This window comes from Aspergillus sydowii (assembly GCF_001890705.1).
Source record: "Aspergillus sydowii CBS 593.65 unplaced genomic scaffold ASPSYscaffold_5, whole genome shotgun sequence".
Lineage (NCBI taxonomy): Eukaryota > Fungi > Ascomycota > Eurotiomycetes > Eurotiales > Aspergillaceae > Aspergillus > Aspergillus sydowii.
Genome location: NW_024467863.1, coordinates 2,246,350 through 2,264,360, shown reverse-complemented (window position 1 = coordinate 2,264,360; position 18,011 = coordinate 2,246,350). Strand labels below are relative to the sequence as shown.

The 18,011-nt window shown below is 54.3% G+C and overlaps 5 protein-coding genes across 5 annotated transcripts; 3 read left to right on the top strand and 2 right to left on the bottom strand.

The window, feature by feature from the left end:
• The first annotated feature begins 686 nt into the window (after nucleotides 1–686).
• Nucleotides 687–5,372, top strand: ASPSYDRAFT_45715 (ATP-binding cassette transporter YOR1). The gene is made up of 2 exons (XM_040847099.1): nucleotides 687–1,046; nucleotides 1,107–5,372. Exons 1-2 carry the CDS (start codon nucleotides 783–785, stop codon nucleotides 5,082–5,084), a joined length of 4,242 nt encoding a protein of 1,413 aa, XP_040703083.1. The 5' UTR covers nucleotides 687–782; the 3' UTR covers nucleotides 5,085–5,372.
• ASPSYDRAFT_31885 (uncharacterized protein) lies at nucleotides 5,330–8,804 on the bottom strand (the record flags this gene model as incomplete). Its single annotated transcript, XM_040844922.1, has 8 exons — nucleotides 5,330–5,389; nucleotides 5,454–7,069; nucleotides 7,380–7,390; nucleotides 7,419–7,735; nucleotides 7,851–8,077; nucleotides 8,198–8,506; nucleotides 8,579–8,607; nucleotides 8,659–8,804. The coding sequence occupies 8 exons, from the start codon at nucleotides 8,802–8,804 to the stop codon at nucleotides 5,330–5,332; spliced, it is 2,715 nt and encodes a 904-aa protein (XP_040703082.1).
• A 2,985-nt stretch (nucleotides 8,805–11,789) lies between these two features.
• ASPSYDRAFT_31884 (uncharacterized protein) lies at nucleotides 11,790–13,190 on the top strand (the record flags this gene model as incomplete). Its single annotated transcript, XM_040844921.1, has 3 exons — nucleotides 11,790–12,042; nucleotides 12,091–12,487; nucleotides 12,536–13,190. The coding sequence occupies 3 exons, from the start codon at nucleotides 11,790–11,792 to the stop codon at nucleotides 13,188–13,190; spliced, it is 1,305 nt and encodes a 434-aa protein (XP_040703081.1).
• Nucleotides 13,191–13,645: 455 nt separating this feature from the next.
• On the top strand, nucleotides 13,646–14,783 carry ASPSYDRAFT_151909 (zinc-dependent alcohol dehydrogenase family protein; the record flags this gene model as incomplete). The annotated part of the gene is made up of 2 exons (XM_040842146.1): nucleotides 13,646–13,813; nucleotides 13,881–14,783. 2 exons carry the CDS (start codon nucleotides 13,646–13,648, stop codon nucleotides 14,781–14,783), a joined length of 1,071 nt encoding a protein of 356 aa, XP_040703080.1.
• Nucleotides 14,784–14,873: 90 nt separating this feature from the next.
• Nucleotides 14,874–17,580, bottom strand: ASPSYDRAFT_31882 (Diacylglycerol acyltransferase family; the record flags this gene model as incomplete). Its single annotated transcript, XM_040844920.1, has 4 exons — nucleotides 14,874–15,855; nucleotides 15,906–16,295; nucleotides 16,343–16,981; nucleotides 17,039–17,580. The coding sequence occupies 4 exons, from the start codon at nucleotides 17,578–17,580 to the stop codon at nucleotides 14,874–14,876; spliced, it is 2,553 nt and encodes an 850-aa protein (XP_040703079.1).
• Nucleotides 17,581–18,011: the final 431 nt, after the last annotated feature.

Genomic DNA, 18,011 nt, shown 5'->3' with positions numbered 1-18,011 from the left:
GCCAAACAGCCCTCGTCCTTTTCATGCCCTGTTGGGAATGTTGGCGCGCCGGGCGACTTGGCGGTTGATCATGACGCCGCTCCGCTCTTTCGCTGCGAGGGGCCTGGGGCTGTACGGCCGATCTCCTGCAGGACGTAAGATTCAAGTCCTGCCAAGGGCTTTACAGTGTCCAAGATTGTTGCTCTTCCAGGGTTGCTGCTATAATACTGAGTAGCTTAGTTACACACCAGCACGAGCATATGGTAACGCCACGAGTTCGGTGTATTCAAAGGTGTCGGAATGCCGAGGTGCAGACTCTGGCATCGTTGGTCCTTACCGGGTGGCTATTTAAGTTTATTTATACAGCCGCGCAGGGCTGTCTAATATGCGCCTAACTGCTGGTGGAGATATTGACTGACTATAAGCAGATCGCTCATGTATCGTACTCTGGCGAATGTCTTCATGTGCTCGGTTTTATATTCTGGCACAAAAAGCACCGACGTGTCAGCCATCTTGCAGACCACCATTTGCACATCAAATGGGGACTATCCACATCTCCCTCTATTCCTTCGCCCAGCCATCGTATCGTATCCTTATCCAAAGGCCAACAGCGCAAGATATCACTTTAACTGGTTAACTACAGAGTATAGTGACCTCGTCGAGCATTAGTCAGCCCGGCAGTCGGCACTCTTATCGCCGATACCCCCGGCCCCCCTCGCTTCAGGTTGAGAGTCGCGGTGGTCATTTCGAGTTTCCTCTTCCTCTTCCTTCTTTCTCTCGAGTGAGTGGGATGGAGCTTGACCATGGGCGTTTCCTCTGAATCCCGGGTCGCAGCGGGCAATGGTGATGGCGAGAAGCAACACCGCACGACTACAGATGCGTCTGCATCCAGCGATGTAGACAACGCAGATCCGCGGCAGAAGACGAAAGGGCATCGTCGCTTCACCCTCAATCCTCTGCGATGGCAGAAAATCCCGCCCGTTCCCGAGGAGCGCAGTGTCTCCCGCGAATATGGCGCTTCCTTCCTCAGCAAGCTCTTTTTCGAATGGATGTCACCGTTGATGAAGGTGAGTATATTGACTCTCCGCGCACTGTTCAACTGGTCTCCGCCAAGCTAACAGTCTCAGGTCGGCTATCTCCGAACCCTCGAGCTGCAAGACATCTGGACCGTGAACCCTGATCGCCGCGCCGAGCTGCTTTCCAAGCGCTTGGAAAATGCCCTGGACCAGAGGACAACCGCCGGGTCGAAGCGCCCACTGCTCTGGGCCCTGTACGACACCTTCCGCTTCGAATTCCTCCTCGGCGGCGTCTGCCGTCTGCTCGCCTCGCTGTTGATGGTCTTCACGCCCTATCTAACTCGATATCTGATTGCATTCGCGACCGACGCGTATGTCGCACAGCATTCCGGACAACCCGCCCCGCATATCGGCCGCGGCATAGGCTTCGTGCTTGGTATCACCACCATGCAAGCCCTGCAGAATATGACTAACAGCCATTTTATGTATCGCGGTCAGATGGTCGGCGGCCAGATCCGCACCGTTCTCATTCCACTGATTTTCAGTAAGGCTATGAAAATCTCGGGTCGGGCCAAGGCCGGCAGTGCTCAGTCGCCGGAGGAATTAGAGAAGGTCAAGCAGTTGACCGCTGCCAAAGATCAAGCGCTGAAGCAGCCTGGCGCACTTCCAACAGATGGAACGGGATGGAGTAACGGCCGCATCGTCTCCCTGATGAGTATCGATGTCGATCGCACTAATCTGGCTTGCGGAATGTTCCACATGGTTTGGGCGGCCCCGGTCTCGATCATCGTCACCCTTGTCCTGCTCCTCGTTAATCTTGGCTACAGCGCTCTAGCAGGATATGCACTGATAGTCGTCGGAATCCCATTCCTCACCTATGCCGCACGCTTCCTGTTTAAGATGCGGGGGGGCATCAACAAGATGACCGACCAGCGCGTCTCTCTAACACAGGAAATTCTGCAGGGTGTGCGGTTTGTCAAGTTCTTTGGCTGGGAGAGCAGCTTCCTGGATCGCCTAAAGCAGATTCGTCGACGGGAGATCCGGTCTGTCCAAACCCTGCTCGCCGTGCGAAACGGTATGTTGTGTATCTCCATGGTAATCCCTGTCTTTGCCTCCATGCTGTCATTCATCACCTATGCCTTGTCGAACCATTCCCTAGACCCCGCCCCGATCTTTTCATCTTTGGCCCTTTTCAACTCGCTCCGATTACCACTCAATCTGCTCCCAATGGTTATTAGCCAGATCACCGATGCCTGGACAGCCCTGAACCGCATCCAGGAATTCATCGCGGCGGAAGAGCAAAAGGATGACATTCAGCGGGATGAGGACATGTTTGAAGCTGTCAAAATGGATGGTGCCTCTTTCACTTGGGAACGCATGGCCGCAGACAAGGAAGCCGAGCAGGTGGAAAAGAAGGCCGATCTAGAGAAACGTAACCAAGAACTCGCTGAGAACCGCACAGCCGAGTCGGGGGAGCCATTTCAACTGCGCGACATGACTTTGGACATCCAACGAGACGAGCTTATCGCGGTAATTGGTACCGTTGGCTCTGGAAAGAGCTCTCTACTGTCTGCCCTGGCTGGCGACATGCGTCTAACTGATGGCGATGTCCGTCTAAGCACGTCGCGTGCCTTCTGTCCTCAGTACACCTGGGTCCAGAATGCATCCCTTCGAAGTAATATCCTGTTCGGCCGAGACTATGAAAAGGAGTGGTACGACCAGGTTATCGAGGCCTGCGCCTTGGATCTCGACCTCGAAATTCTCCCCAACGGTGACATGACCGAGATTGGAGAGCGCGGAATCACGATATCTGGAGGGCAAAAGCAGCGGCTGAATATCGCCCGCGCCATCTACTTCAATGCTGGGCTGGTCCTCCTCGACGATCCACTGTCCGCCGTCGACGCCCATGTTGGTCGCCATATCATGGACAAGGCTATCTGCGGCTTGCTCAAAGGGCGCTGCCGGATTCTAGCCACGCATCAACTCCATGTTCTCAGCCGCTGCGACCGCATCGTTGTCATGGACGAAGGACGCATACATTCCGTCGGGACATTCGACGAGCTTTCTCGCGACAACGAGGTTTTCAAAACGCTCATGTCGACGGCGTCGCAAGACACCAAAGCGGATGCGGAAGAAGCCGCAGCTGAAGTAGAAGAAGACACAGAGAAGCAGGTCGCGCAGAAACCCGCCAAACCTGCGCCTGCGCTGATGCAACAAGAAGAGAAGGCCACTGACTCGGTAGGGTGGGCTGTGTGGAAAGCATACATTCGAGCCTCCGGCCGCTTCGGGTACCTCAATGCGGTTGCCATCCTGTTCCTGCTAGCTCTATCCAACGTCATCAGCGTGTGGACGAACCTGTGGCTCTCCTACTGGACGTCCGACCACTATCCGAATCTCTCGACAGGGCAGTACGTCGGAATATACGCCGCTCTAGGCGCCGCAACCGCCATATCGATGTTTGCCTTTTCCACCTACATGACTACCGCCGGCACGAATTCGAGCAGGACGATGCTCCAGCTCGCCATGACCCGGGTGCTGCGTGCGCCCATGTCCTTCTTCGATACTACACCCCTCGGCCGTATCACGAACCGCTTCTCCAGAGACATCCAAGTCATGGACAGCGAGCTTTGCGACGCAATGCGCATGTACTCCATCACAATCACAATGATCATCTCCGTTATGATCCTGATCATCGTCTTCTACTACTACTTCGCCATCGCCCTAGCGGTGCTGTTCGTCCTGTTCCTCGTATCCAGTAACTACTACCGGGCCTCCGCGCGCGAGCTCAAGCGCCACGAATCCATCCTTCGGTCGACCGTCTACGCCCGCTTCAGCGAGGCCATCACCGGCGCAGCTTCGATCCGCGCATACGGCGTCCAAGACGAATTTCGAGACAGTCTCCGCTCTTCCATCGATCTCATGAACGGCGCCTACTTCCTCACCTTCTCGAACCAGCGCTGGCTAAGCACGCGCCTCGACGCGCTCGCCATGCTGCTCGTCTTTGTCACAGGCATTCTCGTCGTAACATCCCGCTTCGACGTCTCCCCCAGCATCTCCGGTCTCGTGCTCAGCTACATCCTCGCCATCGCTCAAATGATCCAATTTACCGTGCGCCAGCTCGCAGAGGTCGAAAACAACATGAACGCCACCGAACGCCTACACTACTACGGCACACAACTCGAAGAGGAAGCGCCGCTGCACACATCTACCCAAGTCCCACCGACCTGGCCACAAACGGGACAAATCACCTTCTCCAACGTCGCAATGCGCTACCGCGCAAACCTCCCCCTCGTCCTCAAGAATCTCAGCATGAACATAACCGGCGGCGAACGCATCGGGATAGTCGGCCGCACCGGCGCCGGAAAGTCAAGCATCATGTCCGCTCTATTCCGCCTAACAGAGCTTTCCGCAGGGACGATCACAATCGACGACATGGACATCGCGAAGATCGGGCTGCAGAATCTCCGCTCGAGACTCGCGATTATTCCACAGGACCCAACGCTGTTCCGGGGCAGTATCCGCTCGAACCTGGACCCGTTCAATGAACATACTGATCTCGAACTATGGGATGCGCTACGGCAGGCGCACCTCGTCGACATGCCCACAACCCCAGCTTCAAATTCGAATTCGAATCCAAATCCAAATCTAGGTCCGGAAATCGAAAACGCCGGGGCCGGTGCCGGTGCCGGTGCCAGCACCGGCACGAAATTAACCCTGGACACCGCCGTTGACGACGAAGGGTTAACGTTTTCGCTTGGTCAGCGGCAACTGATGGCCCTTGCACGCGCACTGGTGCGCAACGCGAGGATCATCATCTGCGACGAGGCGACGTCGTCTGTTGACTTTGCGACGGACCAGCGGATCCAGGAGACCATGGCGCGGGGATTCCAGGGGAAGACAGTGCTGTGTATTGCGCACCGGCTGCGGACGATTATTCACTACGATCGGATCTGTGTTATGGATCAGGGGTCGATTGCGGAGATGGATTCGCCATTGAGGTTGTGGGACAAGGAGGACGGGATATTTAGGGCTATGTGTGAGAGGAGTGGGATTTCGAGAGAGGATATTTTGGGGGAAGAGTTGGAATAAAAGTAATTTAATCACACTGACATGCTTTTGGGTTGTCAGATAATATAACTAATTTGCATACTTCATCGCCACGTGTTACAAGGCATCATACATAGTGACTTGAAAACTGAATTGAAATGCAGTACTATACACTCCGGGCCGGCAGCCTGCTAGTAAAATATACGTCGAATGGAACTCCGTGAAGCACCAGGGAAAATGCATCAACACGCTCTATTGAAACATGGTAAATGCAGCATAATCATAACTTAGTTGGGTTTAGCACAGCTGAAGACGCCCCGGACTGAGCCCGTATGATACTTGTCGATCTAAAAAGAAAACAAATTAGCGATGTCTCATTCAGCGAAGGTGGAGACAATTTCCGAAACTTACAATGTCGGTGACACTCGAATAGGTACCAGCCACGAGAGTCACGAAGCCGATGACCAAGCAGAGCACGTTCAACGCGCCGAGAGCCAGGTTCTTGGGCGAGTTCCATGGTCCCTCTCGAATGAGCACGAACCACATGAGAGCAGGAAAGTAAAAGGTGAAACCGGAGATGAAGAGTGACGAGGAAATAGACAGCAAGTCGTTGAAGAAGGGAATGACTTCAGCGATAACGAAGGCGATGGCAGTACCAACGGCAATAATGGCCAACCATGTAATCCAGCCCATCGGTGTGTTGATGAACCGGATGGGAGAGTCCTGGAAGATGCGGCCGTGGACAACGCGTCCCGCGACAACAGTGTTGATAGATCCACTGATAAAAATGACGGGCAGAGCAATACCGAACGCAATGCGGCTCATCAGACTTCCAGCGGACAGCAGCGCAGGGCTTTCGACCTCTTGACCAACAAAGGCATAGACAACGGCTCCAGTCACGGTGTAGATGACGATTTCGGTCAAACCAAGGGTCCAGATAGACTTGACGTAGTCCTTGGGGGTGTGCATTTCATCCATGAAGGAAAACTGGCACATGGCAAAACTGTAGGCGAAGATGATGTTGGTCAGGGCGATGAATGCTTGCGCAAAGGTCGTGCCCTCCTTGGGCCAGGCAGACCATTCCACTGCAGCGAGGCCACCGGGGGCATTGGTGCTCTCAACACCGGTGGAGATGATGGTGATACCAATGGCGAGGATGATGGATGCAAAGTCAATGTAGCCGAGAATCGCCATCTCAGTGAAGCTGGGGGGAACGGCCAGCAGGAAAAGAATGATGGCGGAAACAACAGCGAAAATAACAGAGCAAATGTTGCTCTGGGTGATGTCGATCCACGCAATGGCACCGGTCAGGGTATGCGAGCCGGTCAGGAAGAGCAGCTGCAGGATAAGCATGAAATTAATCAGCTCATAGCCAATGCGGCCCATCACGGGCCCAAGGCGACCAAAGAGCACCTTCCCGGCGTCGGGGTAGTGGTGGATGAGAGGGAACTTCAGCTTGACCTGGCCGACGACGTATGATGTGTAGATAGCGAGCAGACCGAGGCCGACAGTGCAGATGACGCCAGCGACCATGCCCAGGGTGGCAAAAGTGGAGGGAAGCGATAGACTTCCGAGGGCAATGGCCTCGACAATGAGGACGATCGTGAGTCGCTTCCAGCCCAGGCGGTTGAACTTCTCAACACCGTGCTCGTAGACAGTTCTCTCTCGCTCGCTCATCTCCGCCACGAGGTCGCCATCATACTGCGGCAGGGTGGAGTCTGCGGGCTTCTCGCCGGCAGGAAAGGCGACCTTCTTGCCCTCCATCTCGGAGATATCTGTCGAGGACGCCATGTTGGGGCGATTGAGGCGAGTGCGAGGACGGGGAGGCAGGAGAGGTAGGAGGAATTGGGGGAGAGAGTGAGGGAGAGAGAGAAGGGAAGGCGAGCAGGCGACCGATGAGGATATTAAGAGAGAATCTGGCGTGCGGGCAAAAGTGTAACGTTGAGTGGAAGTGTGGAAAGTGTGGAAACCGCTGCCGGAATTTGCAGTCCGAAAAGGGAAAGACTGGCCACCGAGGATCACCGGCGCTGTGATTGGCCGTAGTTTGAGTTTCTGTGACTAACAAGCGTTGTGGCGCGCACTTGGCTGGCCGCTTACGAGGGGCTTATCGGGTGCGCCGGCCAATGATACTACAGTGCGCCCTGCACTAGCCGGACTTGGCTAGGGGCTGGTGGCTCGGCCTTTCTGGAAGCACGAGGAAAGCAGCGATGGGCCCAGCGAGCAGACGCCCACCCAGATAAGGTGCAGATAGCAAATAATTCTGTTACTGTTACTTGAACTTTTCTCCAGCCCGTTCCACTTTCTCCATATTCCCCGGCTTCACGCCAAATTACTCACGATGTGGTAACCTGGGGAATATCCAGGTTTTGCCCTCACTCGTATTGCGCGCATATGACATCGCCTGCAAGCCTCATCACCTCCCCAACCGTCACGTTCGGCAGGATGCCGCCCATCCACAGGACGTGCGCCAGGGTGGTCTGGTTGCCGGGGTCGCCGCTGTAATCCACCAGCGTTGCACTCGGCGGCGGCAAGCCCACCGTGTCCAGCACCTCCTGCGGCGGCACGTTGGCGCCCCCAATGTCAGAATTCCTGCCCGGCTGGTCCGCCAGCTGCCACTGCCACCAGAGCCGGTCCAGGTATGCGTGATGCAGGTAGAAGATCGGGTCGCCATTGCTCTCGGTCGGGTCGAACATCTAAAGTCATACCAAGACCCGGGTTAGCCCGTGCTCTCACATCATCCCCAGAAAAAAAAAATCCCGCATTTAAGTAACAGAATCTCGGCAATCCATCAATGAGGGTTGTTCTCACCACGCCCCCGACCGCTGCATGCCCCGCCGAGTGCGGATACGTGTTGTAGCATGCCCAGGCGTCCTCGTACTCGGCCTCTGCAAAGCACTCCTCGATGTTGCTCCGGCGTGCCCAGGCGAAGTTGTCCTGGCTAAAGTTGCGACTCAGGCAGTAGTCGGTGTTGGCCGAGTGAGCCCGGATGTGCAGGGTGGTATCGCGGAAAGGGCCGTCTCGAACACAAGCATCATCTTCTCACCACGACACAACGCGTCAGCACTCGGCCACCAAGTCAAAATGCACGTCAGGCCAGCAAGGGGTCCAAGGACAACTCTCGCGAGCTTAAACTCTGTGCTTCTGCTTCTGCTTACCACCAACCCCGTTCCCCCCAAAGCCAAACACCGGGTCAAAGATCGCCGCCTCATGCAGTGGAGCTGACTCATAATCTGCAAGCTCGTCCCAGTACGGTTGCGCCCCGTTGTACCCGCACAGCGTCTGCAGCAGCACCTCGTGGGTGCGCACGAGGTAGCGATGCCACGGCAGGAAATGCCCAACGAAGTGGATGTAGTTGCCCTGCCAGATGTGCATGTGGTGCAGCTCGTCCCAGAGATTCTGCGCATCATCGACCGTCCCAAGCAGCGGTGGGTGGTGCATCAGGCATCGCTCGGCCCGCAGATACTCTTCCCTCGTCAGTCAATTCTTCGCCGTCTAACTTGCCCGATTGGGTAGCCAGATTTGTCTCGGGCACTTACCCAGCTTCTCCAGATTTGTCAACGTGTTCCTGCTCCGGTTAACACGCTTCCACTCCACAATTACCCCAGAGGGAACCTACCACGACTTCCTTGTATTCAACTCCGTGCACGCAGGAAGCGACTGAACCGCGTCTCGGTGACTTGCAGTCGGAGAAATATTCCTCGCCAATGATTCAGAAACAGCCAAGGCTGCTAGGGCAGCAATCTGAAACCAGAGGACTGTCATTGGTGTCGTCTACCTAGGCAAAACGGGGGGGACGAGGAAGCAGCGCAGCACAGAAACCGTTGTCGGAAGATTACCACCAGCTCGTCATCTCGCGCTTCCATCTTGTCGCTTTATACGAGTGCGCAATGTCCTACGGCCACCCCTGGTTTCCATGCAGTTGCTGTGCACTCCGCGCGACGTGTCCAGCACGATACCTGGATTCTCGCGCGCTGAGAGGTTCGTGCCTCGCTAAGAATATACCAAAGCTGCTGTTTCCGTGCACGGTGCGCCGAATTGCAAATCCGCCGGGGGAGGCATTGGGAGAGCTATCACCTGCGGTGTGATCTGTCACTCCAGGGCTCCGGTTCTACTGGTAAATTGGGTTCCGGGCTGCAGGAACAACCCAATAGTCAGTGAGGTGGCTAGCTCTGTTACAGTTTGGCCAGCGTTCCAGGCTCTGTTCCTGGTTGTCAAGAGCAAGCTTCGTGCAAAGCATATTCCCTTTCCGGCCCTCGGGTACATGGAAAGCGAAGGCACGCTGGTATATTTGGACCGGCCTACTCTACTGGGTTTGAGACTGCGGTATTAAACCTCTTGCGCAAGCCAACTTATTCACGCAACGCCATAACCTCAAGAGGCAAACAGCAATCCACCTCGGAACCCCGATTGTCTCTCGAGTGGCCAGTCAAGCCGCACGCAGCCTGGAGGATATCTCCACCTACCAGCCAACACCGGATGAAATGTCTCAATTTCTCCATTACATTCTGCCCGAATAGAACCACATTCAAGCGCAACTAAGCAATATGGCATGCTTGATGCGGTAACACTACGCTTTTCGTACGCCGCAACCGCTGACACCGCCGAGATATCCCCAAACTACTACTAACTCGGCCCGCAGTTCGCGTCGCCCAGGGACACAACTTCGTGCAGGGTCAAATCGTGTGCGAAAGCGGCTTCTCTCTGCCGGACAAGCACAGTTGACGGGCTTCGCGTTCGGGACCCGTTCGACTAGTCTAATGATAGTCTCGCGGTCTAACTTCGCGTAGAAAAGGCACGCGTTCTGTCAATATTTGTAGACCGTAGTCCAATATTAGAAACCGCAGCTTCGCGTCCAACGGCGATATATCGCCCGGCACCCATTGTGACCAAACAAAACTTCCGCCAGATCGCATAAAAGCTGGTTAAGACGCGCTCATCCGAGCCAGTGTAGTATCGCTGGTAGGTGAGAAGGATCGATGGATACGCAGTCTATGGAAGAGGAGCCGGTCACTATTGAGAAAGCTGTCAGCAGCTATACTGGTGCACTCTAGTGAGCTCGCGATGCACAAGCCCGTAATATGCGCTGGTTGCCACCTGAAGGAACCACCTCAATCCAGAGACGCGACAAACATCCCACGTCCAACCCCGCAATCCCACAACTCGATGAGTTACACGCAAGGAGTTATCCCCGCGGTTATCCGAGCACTGCACAATGCCACAATATGACGAAGCACAAAGGCTGTTCCAGTTGCCACCTCGCCGTTCCTGGATCCTGATCCGCCAATCCCTGGACCCGATCTTTCAGGAAAGCAATCTCGGCCATCTTGGCGTCCCGGGACATCCCGGTGCCTACTGCTTACCTGACAGACCGATCCAGGCTCTTCAATACTGACTTCCACCACGAACTTTATCCGCCGTCAACACTCGTCTTCCAGTCTTTCACTGTGTTCTCGTCCATGGCTGCCTCGACGGCGACATCGCCTCCACCGCAGAACCAAGCGTCATCGTGGGGAATGGCTGAAGACTCCACGGCTCCAGTGGCGTGGAGTTGGCGGCGTCGCGCGACTCGCGTGTCCCACGGATCGACACAGACGCCGACCGGTTCCTGGCGGTGGCGAGTGGCAGAATCTGCACTCGGAGAATCGCCGCCCGGACCGGTCATGTGACATTTTCAGCATACCGGGCAAAGCGGTTGAGAATCCGAAGAAGTGGAATGTAAAAATACAGAGTGGACGGTAGATTAAATATGTATTTGTGATGGATCGAAGGTATACAGTCACGTTGAGCGGACAGCATGGGTGGAAGCAGCCACACGATAGGTGTTGTTAAGAGATATATAATTAAACATATACCACCCTGCCATGACCAAGAACTCTCCATAAAGTTTCTCACTAGTTAGCATAGTTTTATTGAAGATATTGTATACGTCTGTCCAAAACATGTTAGAACTCAAATGATTTTGCAGTAAAGCGTGCAGTTGCTACCGACAAATCCTAAATCCAAATCTTTTAGGGCTTGCTGCCTATTACACTATGGGATGGGCTTCGGAGAATGCCACATAGAAAAGACTAACGGTATTACGCAGATAGTTGTTAGATGCTATCATTTATTCCTTGAACGCAATGTCCCATCAGCAAAATTATCACATTATACTGAATATCCCCAAAAGAAACTATCTTTCACCCTCACTCGCCAAAGATGCATAGTTACTTGTTATCAAACTCAATGGCAGTGTAACTAACCCCAGTCCCAAAGTTTTGATTGCTTACTGCACCGATGAAGACATAAAGGAGTATTTCTGAAGGGACTACCATTTAGCGAAACATAGTATTGTGGTGAATTCTTCGCACGACGCAATCCGGTTTGCTCATGACTGGGCGAGGTCGACGCAGGCGCGTCTACGGGTCAACATCACTTAATTATAGTCATCGTTGTTTAAGTAGAATGTGTAGGAATAAACGCGGGAAGGAGATGGGGAGATGGGTGAAGAAAGAAGAAAGAAGAAAAATAGAGCAGAGAAGTCTCATTAGAACTAGAGGCATCCATTTACAGCTTTCTCCAGCATATCGAAGGATAGGGTTGTTGACAGAATTGAAGTGTGAAAAGGGAAATAAATACTGTAGTTAAATATCGGAGAAAATGGATTATTAATCGGGCTGAACACCGTTGACAATGCTGACGCGAGCCTCCAACCTGCCTTTACGAGGTCAACCTGCTGTTCAAAACACGGTCATCACATTATAGACAATGGAATGCTCGGATTATACGTTTCTAAATACGACCGGGGCGTCGGGCCTGTCTGGCCCGGCTGCGAAGCAGATGAGAGCGCATATTACCAGGACCAACTTTGCGAAAAGACGGCAGCGACTGACGGGCAGAGAGGCCGAAGACGAGCCAAAAAGGGAAACGAAACAAAGAAGAAGGATTGTATCTGGTGATAGAGTTTCTGATAGCGCTTTGACGCTTATACCGTCCCATTTATCTCCGTCTGAGGACGCCCGTAAGCTCCGCATATGCTCAGGGTAAGATTCGTGCTAAATTTCTACAGTCGATAGGCTGCAGGAACTGTTGTTCATCGAAGGAAGACGCAACCCATACAACCCTCGTGAGGCACTCTGGTTTAAACTCTTTACGTCGGAGCCGGTGTTGGTCGAGGCGACCATGGCTGTTGCACTACGGCACAGGTCGCCAGAAGACTCCTGGCAATCACAAGCGGATCATCACTCTTATATAGCTGTGAACCTACTCAAAGAGCGCATTGCATCAATAACCACTCGCCCAGATGCTGTCATCGGCGCGGTTATCACAATGGTGTTTGGCGCAGCTTTAGCGTGCGACGATATTGCCTGGCATATCCACATAGATGGGCTTATACAGATCATCAATGATCGGGAGTCGAGAGACCCACTCGGTCTGCCGTCATGGTTTATAGACCTTATTGTACAGTCTGTACATTACTCCTGATCGAACGGGCGCCACTGACTAGTGAGCAGGGACTCGATAAACCACATCTTTGGCTTCCCGCGTGCCTGGCATCCGAAGCTCATCCACGCACTGCGAGAATACCATGACCGCAAAATCACCAAACTATCCTCAATCTGTGACAATGTGGTCCAGCTATGGCGGGCAATCAACTTTCATCACCAAAATCCATTAGACCCAATATCCATCGCTAAAAACATCGAAGAGCCGCTGGCCGAGGTACACTATCAAGCCCGCGCCCTCCGAAGCCCAGACAACGTCCACATCGACGCCGCCGCACGGGCAATCGAGCTAGTTCTACACCTTCTCTGGCCAACCCAGTCACCCGCGCATTTGACACTTCTCGCCAGCGAGTTGAGAGGTAGGAGGTCCCACTTTCCCGTCAGACATTGCCCGTATATGGATTTGACCTCGTTCCAACTTATGATCGGGGCAGTTGCTGCCGAGAGGAGATCAGATACTCGAGCCTGGTTTGTTGATAGGGTTGCAAGATCAGTAAGGTGGATGCAGAATCGTGGATGGCATGAGCCGTTGAGTCTCGTAGAGGAGAGGGCGGGCCTTGATGGTGATACAGGTCTGAAGGGACAGTTCAAGGCGCTCTGGAAGGAATTGTATGACGTGGCAGCCACTATTAATGTGCAGTCTGCTGACCAGGGGCTCGAGTGATATGGAATTTGTCAGATGGACTCTCAGATTACGAATGCAAAAATATGAATTTTAATCTAAACATCGCAACTAATATCCTGAGGAATAAGGCATCAGCTGCAATCCGCTAAACCTTATTTATATGGTCACTGAACGGTCAGCCAACCAGATCTTGGATTACGCCCCACGATACGGGCCGCAGATCTGATTTTCCTAATCGGGAAAATGAGATGAGCAGCTTGAGTGGGACTGTCATGTTGTCCTGCATAGCCTGCTTGCTGAATTGAATGCGCCATCCATGTTCAGAATAAAAGCAGCAGACTGATTTGCCTCATTAGGAAAATCAGATTAGACCGAAGACCAGCTTCCTTCTCAACGAGCATATATAAAGGTGGCTTGAATCCGGCGTTTTGTCCAGGTATCAACATCTTCACATTTCCTACACATACTACATCACCGAAACCGATACTTTAATTATGGCCAGGCAGTGGATTCTGACCGGACAAGAAGGCTTCGAGACCTCACTCGAATACCAACAAGGTCTCATCATCCCATCACCCCAAGACCTCGGCCCTAAAGACGTGCTTGTCAAGCTCCACGCCGCCAGCCTCAACTACCGAGAACTGGTAATTGCCGGCCCGATGGTACGTATCAGCCCTGCAACACACCATCTGCCGAGTATCCATTGTCCACCCTCTAACTGACGTCCAGGGCATAAACGGCCCTATTACCCCGCCGCTAGTTCCAGGCTGCGACGGCGCTGGCACAGTCGAAGCCGTGGGCAGCGCGGTAAATGAGTTTCACAAAGGCGACCACGTGGTGACGTACGCAGCGGCCCCATTCGCTGTGACGCACGGCGACGACGCACTCCCCGGGATTGAGGCTGCGGTTGAATGTCTGGGCCAGGGATCGGACGGGACACTGCGCTCCTGGGCCGTGTTCCCTGAAACGGGCCTTGTGCATGCGCCGAAGTCTCTGGGGTGGATACCTGCGGCCACGTTGCCGTGTACGTGGATCACGGCATGGAATGCGCTCTTTGGACTCAAGGGGAGACAAGTGGGCCCGGGCTCTTGGGTGCTTGTTCAGGGGACCGGTGGCGTGAGTATTGCCGCGTTGCAGATTGCTGTTGCTGCTGGGGCGAGAGTTGTTGCGACGACGTCGAGTGAGGTGAAGGCGGCCCGGCTTAGAGCGCTGGGTGCGGCGCATGTCGTCAACTACCGGACCAATGCGGAGGGATGGGGGAAGGAGGCGAGAGGGCTGACTCCAGATGGAAGAGGGTTTGATTTTGTCGTGGACGTCGCCGGAAATGAGACGTTTCCGCACTCGTTGGCTGCTATCAGAGTGGACGGGATTGTCCTTGTAGTAGGGCATGTTGGAGATGGTGCTGCCGAGTCTGTGCCTCTGTTTGCTGCCTTTATGCACACCTGCATCGTGCGTGCTATACTGGCTGGTACTCGGAACCAGGCCAAGGAGATGGTGCGCTGGATTGATGAGAATGGGATTGTGCCGGTGGTGGACGACGTGGTTTTTGAGCTGTCAGAGGCAAAGGATGCGTATAGACGGCTGAAGGAGAAGAAACATTTTGCCAAGGTTGTTCTCCGGATTGACCATTAGTATATCAATTATTCAGTCTCGTTCAATCTGATACATAACTATTATATAGACCTCCATGTTCCAGACACGAAGCAATCATATAGACAACATCTACTCAACAATCTCAAAGTTCACCGACGCATCAGCCTCAAAGGTATCTCTCCAGTTCGCCCAAATCGCCCTCAACTCATCAACATACCGCCCCTGCAGCTCGTCGACATACTCATCCTGAATATCGAACCGCTGCTGCTTCACCTCAATCGGCCTCCCCACAACCACATTCAACGGCCTCCTAAACGGACAAAACACATTAAACCTCCCCAGGGAAAACGCAACCTTATGCCCAACAGCCTTCTCCCAAGCCCACGCAATCAAGCCCTTAACAGAGAAGGACTTGATATCGATCGGGGCAAACAGGTCGTTCTCCCCAAAGACAAGCACGGGGACCAGATCCGCCCCCGTCTCAACCGCAAGCCGAATAAACCCCTTCCGGATTTTAATCACGATGCCCATTGTGCCGGGTCTCGCAATGCGGTATTCACGGCTCCCGCCAACGCTGATGGTGATTGCCTTGCCCATCCCGCGGAGATCGTACCCGCCGCGCGTGAGGTGCTGGATACACGAGTCGCGGCTAACTCCGCTCTGGCCGCGGTAGAACAGGTACTCTCTCAGCAACGGGGTGGTGAACATGGCGTCCTTGACGAGCATGGTATTCCTGATACCGGGAAAGAGTTCCTCGAAGCCTGCAGGGTCAGCGGAGAAAGCCCCGACGAGGCCGTGGCAGGCGATGCCGTGGGGGTGCCCCCCGAAGACGTACTTCCTGCGCGGGGAGAGGGGCGTAGATCGGTAAAGCTTGATAGGGAAGTACGAGGCGTGCAGCTGCCAGAGGGCAGAGGAGCGGAACCATTTGCTGCGTGAGCGCGAGGTGGTTTTGTGTGCGTTGGAGAAGAACTTGATGTGGATGATGTAGAGGAGGGCGAGGATTCTGATATGGGGCACGAGCAGCAGCGAGTAGCCTGCGATGGGGAAAATGAGCCAGCTGTTCGAGATGAAAGTGACTGCCAGTATTTCAGCGAGTCGGCGGAAAATGGACCTGAATTCGTTAATATGGACGGCTTATATTAGGGATGGCTTCCGGCTTACTTGGTGGTCTTGGTAGCTGCATTCTTCGAAGTGATAGTCTCCAGAGTCGCCCCGGAGCCATTATCAATCCTGACAATCCTCGGATCATCCTCCCTGGGCTCAGGAACAGCAATCATGCTTTTGTCCGGCCGTGCTGCGAGGTCTGCAATTCTCTCAGCGGCCTGGATACGGCCCTCCTTCTTCTGGCACAGCTTCTGCAACTCGGCTGCCTTCTTCAGGTAGGATTCCCTGTTACCAAGAACCTTGATAAGGGCCTTGCTCATCTCCTTTCCGCTGATATCAGGCGCCCTGGTCTTGTTGCCGTAGACACCAATGCCTAGCCACTCGGCGCGAGCAGCGTTCTCGTAGCAATCCTGCCATGCGGGGAGCACAACATGGGGCACTCCATTTCTGCGATCATCAGCACCAAGAACCTGTATCAGCTTGGGGATACCTACTGTATAGCCTCATACCACGAGTTTGCGCCTCCGTGATGAACAGAGCACACGATCTGGCCGGTCTCAAGCATCGCCAGCGGCTCGACCTCGAACCACGACAGAATCCGTACCTGATCACTGTCTAGCTCCGCCTGCAGCGGCGTAGTCGACTGGCTATAGATCTCATCCTGGTCATGAGGATGCTTCGGCAGCTTCCAGAGCACCTGGATGCCCCGACCGGAGGGCGAGTCAAGGAAGGTCTTGACACCAGCAGCCATCTCCAACACAACAGCCGGGTTCGGAGCATAAAGCGTCCCCAGGTTAATCAAGACAGTCGGCGCTTTATGCAGCCATGTGAACATCTCCGGGTCTTGAGCCTTGACCGGAGCACAAGGGAGGAGAATTGGGCCGCACGCGACAACATTGTCCGGGACATCGAACGGCCAGTCCAGCTCTTTCAGCGCAGGCGAGAGATGCAGGCGATTGGGCATCCAGGAGTCGGCGAACGGAAAGCGCCCGTGGATTTTATGCTTGATGCGCCAGTCTCTGATCTCGCGACGTCTGCCGCTGCCGTGGTACATTTTGGCGGTCTTCATGACGGCCATCGTGTTGAGGGGGATGAGATGCAGTGGAAGGGGGTAAGGGAATCCAGTCCCGGGCCTGAACAGTTAGCCAGTGACCTTATCAAGACAGAGGAGGAAAAGGGGCGATTCTTACATTGGATACTTCCACGCCCATGCGCCGTTCTTCTGCAGGCCCAGGACGATATGGCTGAGCGACGTTGTATTCAACAAGACCGTCGTCTGCCCCGTGTTATACGCCGCATCGCGACCCTGCAGGAAGAAGAAATCAATCGCGCAAAGCGAGGGCTTGATCTCGTTGATGACCTCGACACAGCTCTCGTAGATATCCACATACTCATCCTCGGTCCACCCCCAGATGTCTTCGCACAGCGACTTGAAGCCGAGGACAGAGCCCGTATAGCCGGGAGGATGGTGCGCGCCGCGCTTGCCAGTGCGAATGAAGATCTCAGTATTTGACGGGCCACGCACGGGGTGGAAGTGCACGCGCTGTTTGTATTTCGCGTCGTAGCTCTGCTCGTTATCCCTGAGCAGTTTGTTCAGACGCTTCTCGAGGACGGGGAACGAGGCAAGATGGACGTCTACATCGCCGCGTAAGAGAAGCTCGTGGATGATTGCGAGGACAATATTGGTTTGGCCATGCTCGCTGTTAGCGAGGAAGAGCACGCTGGTTGCCATGGTTGTTTGGTGGTGGTGGTGGTGCTGCAGGAGCAGGGTCTGGCGATAAGATATACCCATTACCCGCCCACTGAGATGGCAGCGTTTCAGGGCGTGGCATGGCAATGCCGAGGCGACCCTGAATAGACAAGCTAATTGAATCTAATTACGAGAGATATTCAGAGCAAGAGGGGTCTGAGGGGCCTCCTGGCAAAGCGGGCGCATTTCCACATTTCGCAACCCCGCGAGAAACAGATTCAAAGTGTAGAAAATAAAGTGCAATTTGGCCCCAGTCTCTGACCCAAATAAAGTTCGCCCCACGGCTGCACGGCGTGATACAAGGGCAGAACGGTGGCCGTTTCAGCAGCGCAGGGCCGGCGCCGTTACTGGGGCCCTTCCTCGGCAGCAGCCCATATGAAAATTCGCAGTGCGATCGGCCAATTTTCGAGGGC